The sequence below is a fragment of the Betta splendens genome, chromosome 10 (assembly GCF_900634795.4).
Source record: "Betta splendens chromosome 10, fBetSpl5.4, whole genome shotgun sequence".
NCBI lineage: Eukaryota > Metazoa > Chordata > Actinopteri > Anabantiformes > Osphronemidae > Betta > Betta splendens.
Window position 1 is genome coordinate 15,868,134 of NC_040890.2, and position 17,222 is coordinate 15,885,355.

General features: G+C 46.9%; 2 protein-coding genes across 10 annotated transcripts; one reads left to right on the forward strand and one right to left on the reverse strand.

Moving 5' to 3' along the window:
- Positions 1 to 244: 244 nt before the first annotated feature.
- Positions 245 to 5,022, forward strand: LOC114864157 (zinc finger protein 518B). 2 transcript variants are annotated; one of them, XM_029164830.3, is made up of 2 exons: positions 245 to 408; positions 735 to 5,022. In XM_029164830.3, exon 2 carries the CDS (start codon positions 879 to 881, stop codon positions 3,462 to 3,464), a length of 2,586 nt encoding a protein of 861 aa, XP_029020663.1. In that variant the 5' UTR covers positions 245 to 408; positions 735 to 878; the 3' UTR covers positions 3,465 to 5,022. The 2 variants fall into 2 exon arrangements, with proteins under 2 accessions (XP_029020663.1, XP_029020664.1); XM_029164831.3 differs by lacking the exon at positions 245 to 408 and adding an exon at positions 450 to 648.
- Positions 5,023 to 6,858: 1,836 nt separating this feature from the next.
- On the reverse strand, positions 6,859 to 14,123 carry LOC114865010 (cytokine-dependent hematopoietic cell linker). 8 transcript variants are annotated; one of them, XM_055512544.1, is made up of 17 exons: positions 13,773 to 14,123; positions 11,729 to 11,767; positions 10,318 to 10,471; positions 9,556 to 9,604; positions 9,397 to 9,451; positions 8,818 to 8,868; positions 8,706 to 8,740; positions 8,609 to 8,619; positions 8,444 to 8,527; positions 8,159 to 8,183; positions 8,039 to 8,063; positions 7,873 to 7,963; positions 7,776 to 7,792; positions 7,606 to 7,700; positions 7,452 to 7,529; positions 7,228 to 7,374; positions 6,859 to 7,137 (listed from the first exon to the last, which is right to left on the reverse strand). In XM_055512544.1, the coding sequence occupies exons 3-17, from the start codon at positions 10,434 to 10,436 to the stop codon at positions 6,985 to 6,987; spliced, it is 1,035 nt and encodes a 344-aa protein (XP_055368519.1). In that variant the 5' UTR covers positions 10,437 to 10,471; positions 11,729 to 11,767; positions 13,773 to 14,123; the 3' UTR covers positions 6,859 to 6,984. The 8 variants fall into 8 exon arrangements, with proteins under 8 accessions (XP_055368519.1, XP_029021853.1, XP_055368518.1 ...); XM_029166020.3 differs by having other exon boundaries at positions 9,556 to 9,608; XM_055512543.1 differs by having other exon boundaries at positions 13,743 to 14,123.
- Positions 14,124 to 17,222: the final 3,099 nt, after the last annotated feature.

Genomic DNA, 17,222 nt, shown 5'->3' on the forward strand with positions numbered 1-17,222 from the left:
TATCTGTCTTCAAGAATAGCTTACCCTGCGCACATTTTAGCTACCGTTAAGAGAGATTAAGTAAATAAAAGCCCATGTTTTAGGTCACAATGTTAAAAATAACAATATTTTATTACAACATGCACATATGTTTTGGTTGTGTAGATAATCCAAAATAAATAACGAGAATAATATCTAATTGTCATTATCAAAAAAACGTGAATTCATTTCGCCCGTACTCTTATTTTGAAGGCAGGCCGCAGGCGCTGTTTCCGGAATTTGTATCTCGCTAGCTTCGGCTAGCGTAAAAGCATCTAGGCTTGACGTGTTGTTAAGCGCTATATTTTCGTTCAAATTATGGATACCTCCAGTGTTTTCACTTGAAGGATACTTTGCAGATCAAACGGTCCTCGACAACACTCCGTTCAGGTACGTATGCGGGATTTGAGTCGTTTGCGATCATACATAGCGATCGTCGTCTTTGCGACCCCCGTGTTGTGGCCAGGGAACGTCTGGGCCTGGAGCTTGTGTAACGGACAGCCCGCGATGGATGTGGAAAATTAAGCTAGATAGGAAGCATGTGAAGTGGTTGCCGCGGCGTGTGTTTGGTTTGTGTTTACAATCTGTGCGATGGAGAAAATAACGGCTCCCTGAAGTAGACTACGAGCTGTATGTGAGGGGGGATGGGTTCTATAGGCCTCGCCTGGGAGTCAGCTGTTATTCACCCTGACTTTGTGTGTTCTTCTCCTCTTAAGGTGTGACAAGCCCAAGTCTGTTCCACCAGGCTTCTCCTCTCTGCCACTAAGGCCTGGACACCCGCTGGAGATGGATGTTTGCTCCACAACCTTTGAATTTGTGTGACCCCACTGACGGAGGAGCAGAAGACTTCACCGCTCAGCATGAAGCCAGTCAGCTACCAAAGCATGCCTCCGTCAGTGAGCGGCGCACACCCCGGTCTGGCGCTGGATCGCTTCATAAACACTTCAAATGTCATGTACTGTGAGAAATGTGGATTTGCGTCTACCGACGCTGAAGCCTTCAAGAAGCATATGATCGAACACCTGGGGACGCGGTTTTACTGTTTTTATTGCAATGGGGTTTCATTCAGCGAGGCAGAGTTAAATGCACACTTGAAGCAACACACTAAGTATCCGTTCAAGTGTCCTCACTGTGGACAGGGATACATGCGGCGGCTGTGCCTTGTAAAGCACATCGAGCGTTTGCATAATAAAAGCGTCAGCCCGATCCCTACTGGTCCGAAGGCTGGCGTTCCCAAACACCTCCATGTACCCGTGTCCAGTGCCTTATCAAGTGTGCCCGTTGCTAATCTAATGCCACCACCTCCGGCCGTGCGCATAACAGTCCCCAAACCAAGTGGACCTCCATTCAGACTGGGGAAAGACGAGGGGAAAGGAAAAACGCTGGCCACAAATGTGTCAAATGCCTCTAATAGAAATGCAGATCATTTGTCGCCTTTGAATGGATTAATTCAACACAACAGAGCTCTCACTGTGTCTCTACCAGAAGAAGTGTCGATCCCCGCCGGCTGCTTGGTTGAACTTGTCGAGGTAAAGACTGTTAATGGGACAAAGGAGCTAAAGCTGAGGCTTGTCACTCAACAAGAAAATGAGTCTGTGATAAAGGACACGAGGACCACTGTGTCCCAAAGCTCCGCACTTGGAAAGCCATTGTCATCTGCACTGAATCATCCGAGTTCCCGGAGTATGGGGATGTGCGCACCTAACAGGAAACTAATTGAAACTAACTCCATGGACATGGAGCGTACTGCTGTTTCAGGTACTATTCCTAAAAAAGTCCCAAATCAGGTGAACAAAGAAAAGGCTGGCTTCAAAAGAACATCAGAAGTAATCAACTTGGAATGCAACATTCCAAACAAGCTTCCCAAATGCATCCTCAGCCCCGTGAGAGACGTAAATCCTGGGATCAGAATTGCACCAAGGGACCCTGTGACCATTACCGCTCCTGCTCCCGCTCATGCTTCCGCTGTTGTGACGACTAGGGTCACCAGCAGGTTGACTAGCAGTCTGCATCCAGACAATATGGGAAGTGGGAACCTAATTCCAGAGCTTTCCAAGAGCATCCCACCACCCCGGAGGGCAAGTGATCCAAAGAGCGTTCCTCGAGAGGTGGCCCTGCCTGTGAAGCTGGAGCCTGGGGAGGTCAACGTCAGGAGCAATGCGGCTTCGGAAATAAAGAAAGAGACAGCAGGCTCGAATCAGCAGAGTCTGAAATCGGCTCTTCCGTCTCTGAATGTCTCCTCAGCTGCAGATGCACAGCTGAGACCTCCAGCTGTTTGCAAGGATAATGCCGCTGCTCCTAATTTACCTTTCCCATCACACAGGACTGCAAGTGATCACGCATCGGTCAAAACACCTGCACTTTCTAATCACACAAACTCTAGCATTGTGTCTTGGCCCAGTGAAGTGCGACCTAGGGAGAGAGCACGGGATGAAGAAAAGCCAGAGCCGGAGAGTTTTCCAGTTATCTCGTCTGTGTTTTCATTAAGTCAACAACCGGAGGAAGTGCAAGGCTCCTTTCAGCCACTGGTCATGGCTCTGCGTGGCATAGTGATGGAGAAAACCAGCCTCTCTGGCAGCCCTGCTCAAAGCCATGTTAATGTAACTAACAGCAAAGAGCCGACGAAGGAGGAGCCCAAAGCAGAATACGGTACCGAGGTGGCCCCGAAGAGCATGGCTGTTACCTGTGATCGGCTCGAAGAGCAAACCAAGGACTGTATGAAAGTAGAGGCGCACGAGAAAGGTGTCCAGCACCCTCCTCTGACTGACAGCGTTCACATCAAGGAGGAAGTAAACAACACTAAAACAACAACAAGTTCGACATGCAGTCAAACGTCTGCGTCAGAGTCTTCAAAAGCTGTGGAGTCTGCGTCGGAGTCTTCAAAAGCTGTGGAGTCTGCGTCGGAGTCTTCAAAAGCTGTGGAGTCTGCGTCCGAGTCTTCAAAAGCTGTAGAGTCTGCATCAGAGTCTTCAAAAGCTGTGGAATCAGGGTCTACAAAGACCTCCCCCGCAGATGTGCCTGTGGCTGCAGCGCCTCTCCAGCCAGTAGCAAAAAGGCATCGTGACGTCTATTCCTCAAAGTTCCCCACTGTTTCTCTGAGAAGAGTCCAAATGGGCGTGTGGAAACGAAGCAGCATTGGACTAAAACTTAGAATATCTAAATACAAGGCACGGCTGCCTGTGGCCAGTGTGGCCGATTGTACAGTAATTCACCCGATGCCGCTGAAGGTGAACCAACTAGTCAAACGACCAGGCCCGTATCAGCCTGTAGTGGTTCTGAACCACCCGAAGCCCCGGGCCACCGTCCAGGGAGTGAGGGCAGACAGCGTCGCTGACACCGGAGCCTCCACTATGGTTCCAAAGTGCCAAATTCTAAAGATGAGGCTGAGCAAAGTGATGGGGCAGAAGTACGAGGTGATGGGCTGCACTGTTCGAGTCTTTCAATGAATCTATTAGTGTACATTTATCTGAAACGAACTAGTATTAAAAAGGGAAGATGCTGACTCTAAAAAGATGTGTGTGTTGTCAATATACTGTAGAAAATGGGAGCAAGGTTACTCAGTGCAATGTACTGCTTTGGGACAATATGCTGCAGTCAGTGATTTACAGACGTGCTGTTTGTACAACGGTAGATCTGCCCGAGTTTAGACGTAGCACATGGCAACGAGAGGATCCTCTGTGATTCACCTATGAAGATGTGATCTCCATCCACGATTCGTTAATTCCACTCATTTGTTTTGACCGGTGACTTGAACGTATTCACAGAAAGACCGCTGGCGCTCACATTCATTGACCTGCATGTCTTTGTAGCAGATACCTACCTGAGGAGACGGCCGATTCAATGACGTGTGACCTGTACTCGCATGTCATACCGTCATTGTGCGTTAGCGGTAGCAGGTTTAGGTTTCGCATTAAGACCCAGAACAATGGAAAAACACCAAACATAAGTGGCCACAAACAGAAAAGCTTAAAATGCTTCGTTTCTTCTGATGCGTCTGTCTCCAGCAGATGTTAGGATTTCAAAGCCAAAGCTTTTCTAAGTCTGCCCCATTTCAGCGGGTTCCTCTGAAGACGGCCTGAGAAATGTAGCCTTGGACGTGCAGCACCCAGGAACCTCATGGACACACGTTATGACGATTGTGCAGTAATGTGCGAGTTGTCAAAGTAAACCTGATCAATAATAAAGGCGCAGCGAAGTGAAAAAAGGGAGCCGGAGGACGTTTACATGTTGTGACGTTGTCATGTTAATCTGCCCCCGTTTCCCAGCTGCATTTACCGCTTCACTGGCTGTTAATAATAAACTCAGAATGTTGTGACTTCTCCATTTGACCAGGACTTTAGGGGTTCATGTTGTAAAGTGTTAATTCATTTTCAGTCTCTGCTCAATGTGTCGAATACGGATCAAGCTCGGGGTTCCTTTAAAGAGCGATACAAGAGGCCCAACGCAAAGTGTTTATTACTGTACTGCTTAGAGAGACTTGACTTTATTTGCGTTTTTCCACCATGTAAATATTTGGTGCCTGTGATGTGTAGCTTTCATCAAATGGACGTGAGCGTCCTCTTTCCCGATTTGTCACAGATCTGCTTCTCACAAACGCATCATGGCACATCTGTCTTCTTGTTTATGATGTAATCACCACGTACGAGACCTCTGATTATAGGTGTATATACTTTTGTCATCTACAGATTTTATTCTGTATATACGTAGAATATAAATCACAGCAGCGGTGTTCTTACTCTAACGGTTAGTCCTTTGTGTCCTCGGCTGCATGTTCATCAGTTTTCAAACTAACAGTGTCTGAAATTGCCTTTTAAAATTTGGTTTTGTAGAAACATTTTAAAGGTGTTTGATATTTCTATTGCTTTTCCTTGTTTTCTTTGTGAGATAATTATTCATGTCATTTTTAAATTTACGCTACATTCAGTGTTTATCCTCATTGTATTACATGCTTTTATAACAATTGTGTAACTCTTCCTTTTTCTATTAAAAGAAATATGATCACGATTATAGAGCTCTTATCCATTTTGTTCAGTACTTGACTTTATTCTGCAGAACAAACGTGTTTGTTAGCAGGACTGACAAGATAATGAAATCATGAGCTAAGGTAAAGCAACAAAATGCTAATGTATTAGGGGAAATCCAGACTAAAGAACGTGATGGAAGTACTGTGAAGTTTAGCATCTCAGTAACAAAACTGAGCTATAACAAAACTTGTATTCACAGTTTGTCTCAGAGGTGTGTGATTTGTTTAATTCATGAGGCTCCTGTGTGTAGCATCCACCTACAGTATTTGTATGAACAGAGGTGATGTGAACTCTTTTATTTAACATGGTTCCTCTATGAGAGAAGCTCCATTAACCTTTTTATCTACAAAGGGGAACTGTGAGTAAAAGCAACAAACCACACATGCTTTCAGGTTCTCCTCTTTATCACATACCAGACCCCAAACTGTCTCGTAAATCTCTATAAAATGCCCCTTCTTCATACTCCCCCTATCGTCCGCTGCAAAAATCGGAGAAGGCAGTAAAAGCTCAGGAATGCCAGTTATTTAAACAAAGGAACCATAAGCTCAACTAAAATGTAGAAGATGCTGTGCTTTGATGCAGCAATGGTTCCAATGCACCAAAGAACCCTTTTGGTGGAAGTGACGGAGCGGCTGTTCGTCTGCATTGTGTCTGAAAGCTGAAGTAACAAAGTCATATGCTTCTGCCAATCCTGTATGTCACGCACACATGTGACATTCTTATGTAGACCATGTACTGCACACGCAGTATGGAGACACACGGTCGCCCATGTTTACGGTGAATCAACTCTACGTGTTTGGTTGCTAATGTTCAGGTGAATTCATGACTAACGTCCCAGCAGTTATTTGTGCGTTCTTACTGCGTTATTAGAGACCTGTGATCATACTTTAAATGTGATGTTGACAGTCACATGCTTTTCGTTCTAAACGTTCTTACCCTTCATATCTTGTTCTTTACTCATTTAACCTATACTCTTGAATTCGTTTTTTTTTATGTTTCCAATCTTTATGGCGCCTCATACTTTCTTCATCTTTTCTTAATTTTTTGAACTCCTTTTTGAAAGCAGAACTCATTGATTTTTATTTTGAATTATAAAGTCGATCTAAACTATCCCAACCGAACCCCCAGATTTTTATACAATAGTCATATTTTAATTAGCTACTGAACAATAGCCGCTGGCACTAGCGAGACTTCCTAAAGTTACATGGAAAGAAGTGAATAGCAATTAAACTTCTTTCCTTTTGTCCAAAATGATGGGAAACTGACATCCATCTGTTTGTCCAGTGAAAGTTGGTTATTTCGCGTTTATTGTTCATTCAGTTATTCATTGTGTTCCATATCCCTATACACATACTCATTTATGCATATGGTCGCTATAATAAATCTTTTAAAAGAACCGGTTCTGTGTTTCTCAGTCCATGAAACTGTGAAAGAACTTGTGCAGAGACCGATTTAATCAGTAAAATCCTATTGTTGTGGTAAATTTGTCTGGTGTTTAGCCACATGAACTAATCACAGCACAATAGAATGTTTTGAATTGCGTAAAGGCAGACGGCGGCCGTTCATCCTCTCATTGTTTCTGCCCCTCTGTCCACCCCCCAGGACCAAAGCGACCCCTCACACATACACGTGTTAATGGGGGAAGGAACCGTCTGGGGAGGTGTGAGCGTTACGTCTTCTCACACCCCTCCTCCACCCTCCACCTACGCAGCCTGTTGGGAGACGTGTCAAAGTAAGATAACGCACAAAGAGACGCACGCATTTTCACTAGTTCCCAAATGTTACAGCTGTGAATGATTTGAAAGACCAGCTGTCACACTTTTCACCATCATTTTATTGATGACACATTTGTTTAACGTGCTGATAAAGAGTTCTAGTGGTTCCGCAGCTTGCGACGAGCCAGATGGCGCCCGCCGCGTTGGCTTCACCGGAACGGTGCACGTTACTGGAGCAGCTGGTCGACATCCCTCCTCGTTACTGCACATGTCAGCACGCAGTTCTCCGGGAACTTGCTTCCAGGCAGGTTTCTCCCGCTGATGAGAGTTATTGGGAATATGGAGTGAAAGCGGATGATCTCTGCCACGGAGTCGAAGGCCTGCGGAGAAGCGAGATGCTCGGTGAATGCATGAAAAGGGCGAGGATCTGCCTGTTGAACCTTCCCTTATTACTCAGCGTGTCCACTCACGTCACTCGATCGTCCCAGCGCGTATTTTCTGGTGTTCACAATGAATCGAATCTTTACATTATAAACCTTCTTCTCATGATACACAACCAAAACCAAGGGCTCACTGTTGGTGTTGATGGAGCAGTCTCGCACCAAGAAGGCTCCGTCCTGGGGGCGAATACATAAGACATTGATTCATTTACCTCGTAGACATATTAAGATTGAATTATTCCACCTTATAGTACCTTGTTCACCAGGTGTAAGGCGTGTTCAGCATCTGCCCGAGTACAATCCCCAATGTACCAGTCCTCCTCACAGTAGGTCTGAGTGGGCAGAGGTCAAAGGTCAGTGACTCAAACCTACATTCGTCCTTATTCAGATCAGTGGCTGCATGTTCACCTGTTTGGGCTTTTCCTTAGGGACAAAATCAAGCTGGTTAAAATCTTCTTTGGTTTGAGGCCACTCGTGGTTTTGGCGTCTTGACGGCACCCTTTCTTTAAGCAAACATCAGTGTTGACCTTTTTACTCGGCTGCTGTTTCATGAGGCCGCTGAGCTGACGCTTACTTACCCAGATTTAGCTGTGATCTGAAAAACGAAGAAAAAGCCCATGTAAACGCAACGGTGTGGTTAAATGGCTAGAGCCTGTTGATGGAGGACAGTCACACCTTTTCTCTATGTCGTGACTCTCCAGGTCCAGAGAGCGTCTGTGAGTGGTGTGAGGCCCTGAAACGCTCTCAGCCCTCTGTCGCTGCTGAGCTGGAATCACATCCACAGCTGTTACAGCTTCATACAGATTCATTCATCTTATGCTTGCAGTTGTGTTGCCCCTACCTGAGTTTTGTGAGCCGAGTTCTGCCTAAAATGATCACAGGTGTAGAATTATTGTAGGTTTACATTTATTTAAATAATAATCAGTGACACTGATCAAGTGTCTGGTGTTTGGTAACTCACTCTTTTAGTCGTTTTCTTTTTCCCACTGTAAAAAAAACAAAGGAAATAAACGTGTGTATATCAATATGCTCCATCCTTTCCTGTCATGACGTCTCTAACCAGCAGGTGGTGCTACTGTCACACTGCATCTAACTGCAGGCTGCCTTTCTTTGGCCACTCTCCACGTGCGTCTTACAGCTAATTAAAAGCAAGCAGCCGCCGGCAGGTGACGTCACCGCCTCGCCAGCCTTCACCGCTCTCTCCTGCAGTAACTTTCCCTGTGTGAAAGAGCAGAGGAGCACTCACTCGCTCCTGCACGCCTCCTGCAGACTCAGCCCAGGGAGGCGATTGGCTAACTCCAGGCTGAACGCTGGAGGTGATGGAGGGCACCTGGAAGAACAAGGATTTGGATGTGGGCCCGCTCCGACCCCGTTAATGAGCAATGTGAAATGTGATGAGGAAGTTGATTACCTGTTGGGACGCTGGGAAACAAAGAAGAACAGTCATCAGTTTCTACCGAGCATTAGACTGAGCAACACACAGTAGCGTTGGTGCCGCAGGGTTGTACCTGTTGACCGGGCTGCGCAGGTGTGGGCGTCTTATCTGCCAAAGCAACAAGCCAATGTGTCAAATGTGGCCGTGAAAGAATGTGGAGTTGAGTGGTGCTGCTCAGCCGTTACCTGATCTGACCTTCCTCCTGCCGGGCTTCAGGGCCCTGTTTATAGCCGGTCCTGCAGTTTTACAAAGAGTGTGTTCAACACTGGAGGTAGCATTTAAACCGTTTACAAGTGTGTTTAGAACTTGGCACATTAGAAAGTTCACATTGTGAAGCCACAGCTCGTCCGGGAGCAGCTCTGAGTTTCATAAGCCCCCAGGGCCCGCGTCAGGTGGAGTCCATAAAAAGGCCCATGCTTCTTCTTCTACTGGTTCCATTACGCAACCTGTGGGACCTCGATCTCTCAGTCAATTCTTCTGCTGCACTTTTCATTGGGCCTTTTGTTCAAAGTGAGAGGAAACGGGTCAGTGCTAACTGACAGATACAGACGACAGCTACTGCTGCTTCCTGGCGACGGCGCCGTCAAACCTTTGTCTAGCGTGAAACCCTCGTTTACACGAAGTCGCCGCATCTCTCTTTAAACTGACAGCTTCTCCTCTTGCACAACAGCGGCAGATTAAGGAGTGTGGAGATGGTGTGTCTTCTACCGTGTCACCACCTCCTTTCCAACCGAAACTGAGCTAATGCTAATACATAAACCTACCTGTTGAGTGTGAGGACTCTCTGGGTGGACATCTGGGGCCTTTGTGGAAGTTGCCCTGTTGATAGAATAACATGCACATTCATCAAAACCTGAATTTCCACTGACAGAGTGAGACAAAGCACACTGTTTCCTTCAAAGAAGACAAAAGACAAATCTTACAGTGGAGAGTGAAGAAAGGCTCTGAGCCGACGACGACCTCGGAAGATCCCTGTCTTGAAAGCAAAAGACACTCTAATCAGTGGCAGCAATGACAGCAGCGGAGTCTCTCCAGCGCGGGACCCAGTCTTATTGATTACGCACGCAGAGCGCTCCGAGTGGGAACAGATTTAAAAGCCACGTCGAGTGTGAAGGGGCCGACGTGCAGCTGCGAGGCCCCCTGCTGGGGGCCACGCGCGTGCGGGAGGCGGGGGAGTACAGGGAGTCTGCCTCCCCTCTCTCTCCCCCTTCGGCTCCAGGATAATTGCAATCTCCCACAGTCTGACTCAGCCAACACATGGCCCTGGAGACCCACCGGCAGATCGCGCTCACTCAGCACGAGCTCGCGCTCGCAGCCGCACCGCTTTCATGCTCGCCACAGTCTGCGGCGGAGCTGTGCGCTTCTTTTCTGGCCTGCACTTCATTCAGCTTCACTCTAATTATCTTCACCGGGGCCTTTTCTGAGCAGAGGCGCGATTCTGTTACTGACCTTGCTATTTCAATCCACTCACGCTCATACAGTACATGTACATTTCCACTTGTGAAAGCAGTCAGGCTGACGTCTGGAGATGCTCAACATTGTTCATTTTACTCCAAGCGAAACCATGTGAGATTAGATTGTGTGCGCTCATCATGACCTGTACGTCAAAAGGTCAATTTAAATTCAACAAAAATAGATGTCTAGTGTATATTTTTAACCATGTATAAAAACTACTACTATGCTACCTGCATACTCCCTTTCGCCGTCTATGGGCCGCGCAGGAAGTATGTGCACGTGGACCATCTTCTCCTGGTCGTCCACGACGTGGTACTCGGACTCCTCGGCGCTGCTGTCGTTGCCGCATCCCTGAGTGCCTCGTCTGTCTGTCCTGATGCGATCCTGTGGCGGCAGAAGAGAGGTGAACGCAGAATGAGAGCGCTGCTACCACAGCAGAGTGGCAGAGGACGACACGTCTGATTAAAATCATGTCATATCTGACTTTTACTATAAGAACCTTATCTATCATCATTTAGCTAGAACATGTAGTACTTTAAAAGCTGTATTGAAGAAATTCTAGGAAGCTTAGCTCCATGTTTGTGAACCCTGTGTTCAAAGGGGAAGAAATTAAATTGAACTTAAATTAAAACTAAATTACTTCAGTAGTTTGCCAAACATTTACCACAGTGCACCTGCTCTTCACACAGACCTCGACTTATCTCACACACAGGAAACTTCTGTATGAGCTGTGACCTCGTAGCTCACCGCTAGAAACATGTTCTGTTTACGTGACGACCCGCAGAGACTGTGACTGTGTCTGAGTTGTGGCCACTTTGCTCCTCTTTGTCCAGCAGGCGAAGCCTCAGGCCTGTTACGTATTCACTTATTCCAGGTAGAGGTCAAGGTTCACCACTGGAAGCTAACGCTAAGGAAGCAACGTTTGTTACGATAAAAAAATAAATCAGGCATAGCTTCATTTTAAAGTCAGTGTTTTCTAATTTGGTCACATTGACTTGAAATGTGTGATTAGCCAAGAGAAATAAATTATGTGCAAAAATCCAGTTAATAATGAATTATTAATATTTAATAAATTTTTAAATTTGCTTTAAATTTCAATTTAATGTTAATTCCTTCCCTAAGTCAGTATGAACGCTGACTGCAGATGAAGCAGACACAAACAACTCGCAGACCTGAATGTTGACATTTTAATGCTTCATAATTATTCCTAATGTGTGTATTTTATAAACATGAGAAACCTTTTGTGTTTTTAAAATAAAAGTAAAAGAAGCAGGTCCATCACTGGACTCTAATATGAAGCAAAGGTCTGTTCGAGTGACGACAAACCGTAAATGGCACAGACAAGTAATAATTGAACGGCCAATTATTGTTCATTACCCATAATTATTTAAATTTTTGCTTCATAATTTAACTTTAAACTGAAAAATTATGCAACCAACTCTTGTAAATAAGAGTAAATAAGCAGAGCTGCTCCGTTTAGTTCTTGCTGTGCACTAACAATGACGGAGCAGAGTCTCACGCTTTACCCATTTCTGTGCTCAAAGGTAATTATCAGGGGGCTGCAAACTCCCAACGTTTCCCCTGGGAACGTTCATGTGGAACCAGCAGGGAGACGCTGAGGCTATGGGTGCCATAACTCACCATTATCACAGCAGACTCATGGCTGTTTCCTCTCTGCAGCTAATGAGGGGGCGAAACAAAAATAAAAAACATCATTAGTTTGGTGTTCATCTGAAAAATGTGGCCTTCTAACACAGTTTGTCCTTGGACCTCAGCGCTTCCATGTGCACAGGAAGGAGCTTTTCAAACAGCTGAGCAGAGCTGGTTGTGGAGTTTAACAGTCAGCGACACAAACTATTTACTGCAAAGCATATTATAAATACTAGTCAATTATTATTTCCGTCTGGACAGAAAAAAATTAAAAACTATTTTAATGCTTCGTGTGAGAAATTGTGCAAAGACAAAGTTCCGAGTCTGTTACTTTAGTTGCTTCGTTCTCACCCGTTATCCGCTCAATAAAACAAGTTCAATCCTGATTCATCCTCGCTACTCTAAGTGAAGCGATTCTCTCACTGCCATGTAACTGTAAGGTACGTCCAGCTACGTGCCCAGATGTTTCCTATCTGCCTCCTCAGCAAAGCTCTGAATTAAAAAAAATCAAAAAAAGAAAATCAGTCTCCAGACGTTTCCAAAAAAAGGCCCATAAAAGGGAGCTTCTGCAATAAATATAAGGTAAAGAACGTAATGTTAAAGGATTATGTGTTACGTGATTACTGGTCTGTGTGCATAGATTTACTTTTTGTATTAAATACATATTTACTCAGTACTTTCTAAAGAAGCAGTAACAAATTCAAAGGCTGGTTTCAGATACAACACATGTTTCTTTTTTTAGATCAACACATGCAAATTAACTTCTACACTAGTTGACCAGTAATTAATATGAAATCTGTCAAAGTTGAATGAAATCCCACCATGGTTCCTGCTGTGTGCCTGTGTTTATTATGTACGGCACAGAAGACTAGTATTCACAGTTCCTGAGGTCCACATTTACTAAGTAGGTATTTGTCAGATTCTAACGGAGCATCAAATGTGCAGTGTAATCTGTTGAGCTGCAGTTGTTGACATTCTGTTCGCAGGGAAGTTAAGGCATTTCTAGTTAGTCCCGCTTGGCCGAACCGTAGAATAATTAACCCGATTCAGACCGGGAAGCAAATGAATGGCGAAGGAGCCATCGACCTGCACTCTGAGGCCGATGCACTGATTGTGTGCAGCATCGGGGCCTTTACAAAAAGGTCATGGAAGAAGAGCAGCACGGGATCAGGGTCGGTCAAATGCAGAACTTCCCATGAAATGAGCACCGAGGGCCGTGGAGGAAAACAGAACAGGAAAGAGGAAGGAACGCGTCAAAATAAAAGCTGGGATATTTAAGTGAGGCGGTGGAAATGTCTCACGGGCCCAGACGCAGCGGGGCCGACTTTACAGAGCCCACTGGACCATGAGAGGAGGTGTTGGATGAGACGCATGACGAGGAAGCAGATTAGATACATGAAGCTGGCGACTGAGGTCGAACACTCAGTCTGGGAAATAAACTTCTGCCCTGTGGAAATTGAGTGCAGGGGATTTGTGGCAAGTCGGAGCAACACACTACTTAAGGATTTGTGACCTGGCTTTAGCTGCGGGTGTCGAGAAAGTATCAACTCTGGAAAATAGAGTGGAATGATTTCAACAGGACTCAAACTAAGAAAGTCCTGTAGATACGAGTTTGTTAAATACTGGTAGACGCCTGCTAATGTCTTAGTCCTTAGTTTATTTTGTTTATAATTTTTTGCATTACTTGTTTTACTTGATGAACATTGTGATAAGTTGTTTAATCACACGTCATGGCTTGTTTTAAAGTTTTATGGTATTTAAATGTATATAATAGTATAATGTGTTTATATGTTTTATAGTTTTATGATTCTGTGGCATCAGCCTCATCTAAAGCTAGGATTCTTTATTGTAATTATATTTTATAAAAGCTAGAGTTTTGACTTGACTCGATTCTAACCTTCATATAGTGCAAACTATTCTTTCACTTGCATCTATTTTTAGCGCAAACCAACATCTCGGCTCGTTTTTTTTTTTTGAACACAAGCGGCTGTTAAAACGCACCTACCTGGTCTGAAGGCCCGTGAAACAAACGCACCTGCATCGGTGGGTGTCCCGAAACATCTGCTTGCCTTCTGCTTCCTCTTTGGTCACACAAGTCGAGAGTCTACATTATCTTACCCTCCCATACACACGCAAAAAAAAAACAAAAAAACAAACGCCTGGCTGCTTCAAAACTGATTCTCGGAGTTAAGCAGCCCACAGCAGCAACCCAGAACGACTTCCTGTGTGGCGGATGACTGGCCTATAAGTCGAGGTCTCACTGCTCCTTTAGACCCGTGAAGCTTCGTTTGCATCTGCTCACGTCGCCGCTCCTGCACTTGTCTGTGCAGATTATGAATTAAACACCTCAAAGCATTGTTTGTGAGGCTGCCTTTAGAAGCAACCTCTGCCTTGACCTTTCGCGATACAATAAAACCATGGGGGGGTTTGATCACTAACCTCAGCCTCACTGTTTCCTGTGTCAACTCTTCGAGCGCCGCTTTGAACCCGCGCTCGTTTTCACGGCAGCAGCTTCATATTGAGACGAACAAAGTGTGTTGCGAGCGTGCGAGCGGCGCCTCGGAACCGCTCCGTGAATGCGGGTCAAGCGGTTCCGCCGGAGCTACAGGTGTTTTCTCTGGGTCCGAGCCGTGACATTTGGGCTCCGGCGCCGGCCGAGCGCTGAGCGGAAGCAGGGTGACATTTTCTGCTTTAATTAAACCGTCCTCTGCTTTCATTTATTCATCAAACGAGAAGCCGACGCGCGTTCTAATTTGTGGCGATTTTTCATTGGAAGTTGACCTTTCAGCCTGACATTTCACCTCGGCGCCATGTTTTCATTGCAAAAACACTCAATAAGTGGTTTACTGCCAAGAAGGCGCTCAAAAAATGTCAGTCAGGAGAATAAACGGAGTCACGATATGCGAACACCTAAACCGACACACAGGCAAACAGTGAGTTGGTGGATGCATTTTATATCTGCATCCCAACAAACCGATGCTGGATTTCAAATCATTTTAAATGTTCGCCGTCCAATAGTTTCATATTTATGTGAGGTCGACTTTGTCAGTGATCAGCACATACATTAAAGGGAGTTGTCTGTAGCGCGTAACCATGGCGACGCCGCTGCAGTGTCTTCCTGCCACCCCCCCCCCCCCCCAGGAAAGCGATGCGTCGGAGCACAGGCGCACAAGGTCAGTGTCTCTCCTGTGGTTTCTTCTGCAATAGTATCGCCTGACTTCCCCTCGAAGATTAGCATCTCGCCGCTCATATTCTCGCTGATGCTTATCGCCAGATCCCTGAGCGTTTCTACACCTCGGACCCCGGCTACAGCCCCGCCGGCCCGTCAGTCTGGCAGGTCATCCTGTGTCCTCGACACCCCCCACCCCCGTGTCAAATATGAGCTCCTCTGTCCCGGACCTGTCAACGGGAAACCAGATCCGGAGTCCCAGAGTGGAGGGTGGGGAGCGCAGAGGTGGACTGTCACTAACAGGCCTTGGGCTGAAGCTCGGTGCGGGACCCCTCCTCCATCACCCGCGCGTGGGGCCGACACTTCCTACTAAAGCGTCGAACCTTCACACACACGATTGCACGGAGGCTGCGATGCGATTTCGCACCCTCTGCGGCGGCTGGGAGGCAGCAGCTCGCCAGCTGCGGTGCGCGGCGGCCTGAGAGCCTCCGTCTTCTCACGCCGCGGGAGCGTTCGCTGCTGGGACCACACGCAAACACATGCACTCCAGCTCCCTGCGCTCAAATTCTTCTCCTTTGTCTCAACTTCTGGTTATATAAAAGACACAGTTTGAATGTGAGGACCTGAATTCTGTAACTAAACTTACAGTCTTGTTGTGGGTTATTTATAGAGTCATTATGTGTTGGGACAAAGGTGAGCCCAGCCGCTGTCTTTTTATTCCACAATAAATAAGAGGAGGATGAGATAGTGTCATGCAGCCACGCAGATAGGATCTGACGGTGGGGCCGCCCATCTCTCCAATGAGAGGGTGATTCATCAGCGTGAATAATTAAAGCGGGGAGCAGCGATAGGAATCTGTGGACGCCGGGCTCGGATGATGCTGGACGGATATGGGGCTCCTCTGGTGTGAGGAGGTGGCAGCTGAGACGACATTAGTCACTGCGCCTGCGCCCTGGGCCGCCGTTAGGGCAGCGAGCTGAAGGTCAGGACGTGATGGATGGACGGGGAGCAGCGGTGGCCTGAGATAAAGAGGACGCGGACGTCCTTTACGTGAAATATGACGGTGACGGGGGGAGATGCCCGATCTGACGTGGCCTCGGCGTGGGAGGGTGAGAGGGGAACTTTGCCAACAGTCGGCGCCTGAAAGTTGAAAAGAAGAGGCGTGAATAACGATAAATGTGATCATTATTAATGTCACGTTGCTTCATCCGAACCAGTCGCGTTTCATGTTCGCAGCGGAGCTCAACGCTAAGCGCGAGCGAGCGTCTGAGGGGAGGATGTGTTATTTTTGGAAACCGTGCCTCTGCAACCGGCCGCAGCTTCCTACTCACGCTCTTTTGTTAGCGCGTGAACGCGCGCGGCGTGCACGGCGGCGGCCAGATGTTGCAGCGTCGCAGAGGTTGTTCTGACACCAGCCGCCGCCGCGAGCGGCCGCGCTGTCGGTGCACCCCCCCCGCACGCACGCACGCACGCACGCGCCGCTCCATTCATCATCAGCGGCTCCGCGGAGCCCCGTATTCAGGTCAGCTCGCAGCCGGAGCGCTTCCTTGATTATTCCTTATTTATCCCAGGCACTCGCCCCGCTGCGGCGTGGAGTCTCTGGAAGACGCGCGTGAGTGAGAGGAGAGGGGTTAATGAGCTGCGAGCTGCGAGCCTGCTGTTTGTTATGGAGCCAGGCAGTCAAATCACCAGCAACTCAGCATCTTCACAGAGACGCGAGTTAGTGATGCTGATGTGTTTCTGGCTTTGGCTGCGTGCACGCGCACGCCGTTGGTGGTTTATTAGGTCCACTGCGCTCAAACCAGCGCAGTCCATGACTTACAGTTACAGCTGGCTCGTTTTACTGAGCAAAACACAGCATTGAGTAATAATCAATAATTAAATTAGAGCGTCATGTTAATTTTATGACTTGCTTCAGACGCTCATTAAGCAGGTCCAGCTGATAACATCTGCTCGTCACCTTCTGAGACGCGTGCGTCAGGTGCTGCCCGTTGATGTGGTGGAACGCACCCAGCAGCTGTTGCTCCGCTCATCAGCTCCCCATCGGAAGCGCAGATATCATCAGCACGTTGAAAGGCGTGAAAGTAGTAAACACGCTCCTCCATTGTAGCAGGAGCTGCGTGACTTTTATTGTTGTTACAATGTGGTTCGCATCTGCAGCGCCGTGTGAGCGACGGTGCTGCCGAGTGGCTTGATGACATTAAGTGATTTACTAATACGTCATATGAGTTGTTTGCTTTGCTGTATATAAATAAATACGATGCGGGGTCTTTACTTTATATCAAGATGATGTTGCTGGAAATGATCCTGTTTCAG

Coding starts and splice junctions, on each gene's coding strand:
- LOC114864157 (XM_029164830.3), top strand. CDS start 879: ATGAAGCCAGTCAGCTACCAAAGCATGCCTCCGTCAGTGAGCGGCGCA.
- LOC114865010 (XM_029166019.3), bottom strand. CDS start 13,778: ATGCAGGTGCGTTTGTTTCACGGGCCTTCAGACCAG. Junction 9,609..10,317: donor CGGCGAAAGGGAGTATGCAG/GTAGCATAGTAG, acceptor TTTGCTTTCAAG/ACAGGGATCTTCCGAGGTCG. Junction 7,375..7,451: donor CCTTACACCTGGTGAACAAG/GTACTATAAGGT, acceptor ATTCGCCCCCAG/GACGGAGCCTTCTTGGTGCG.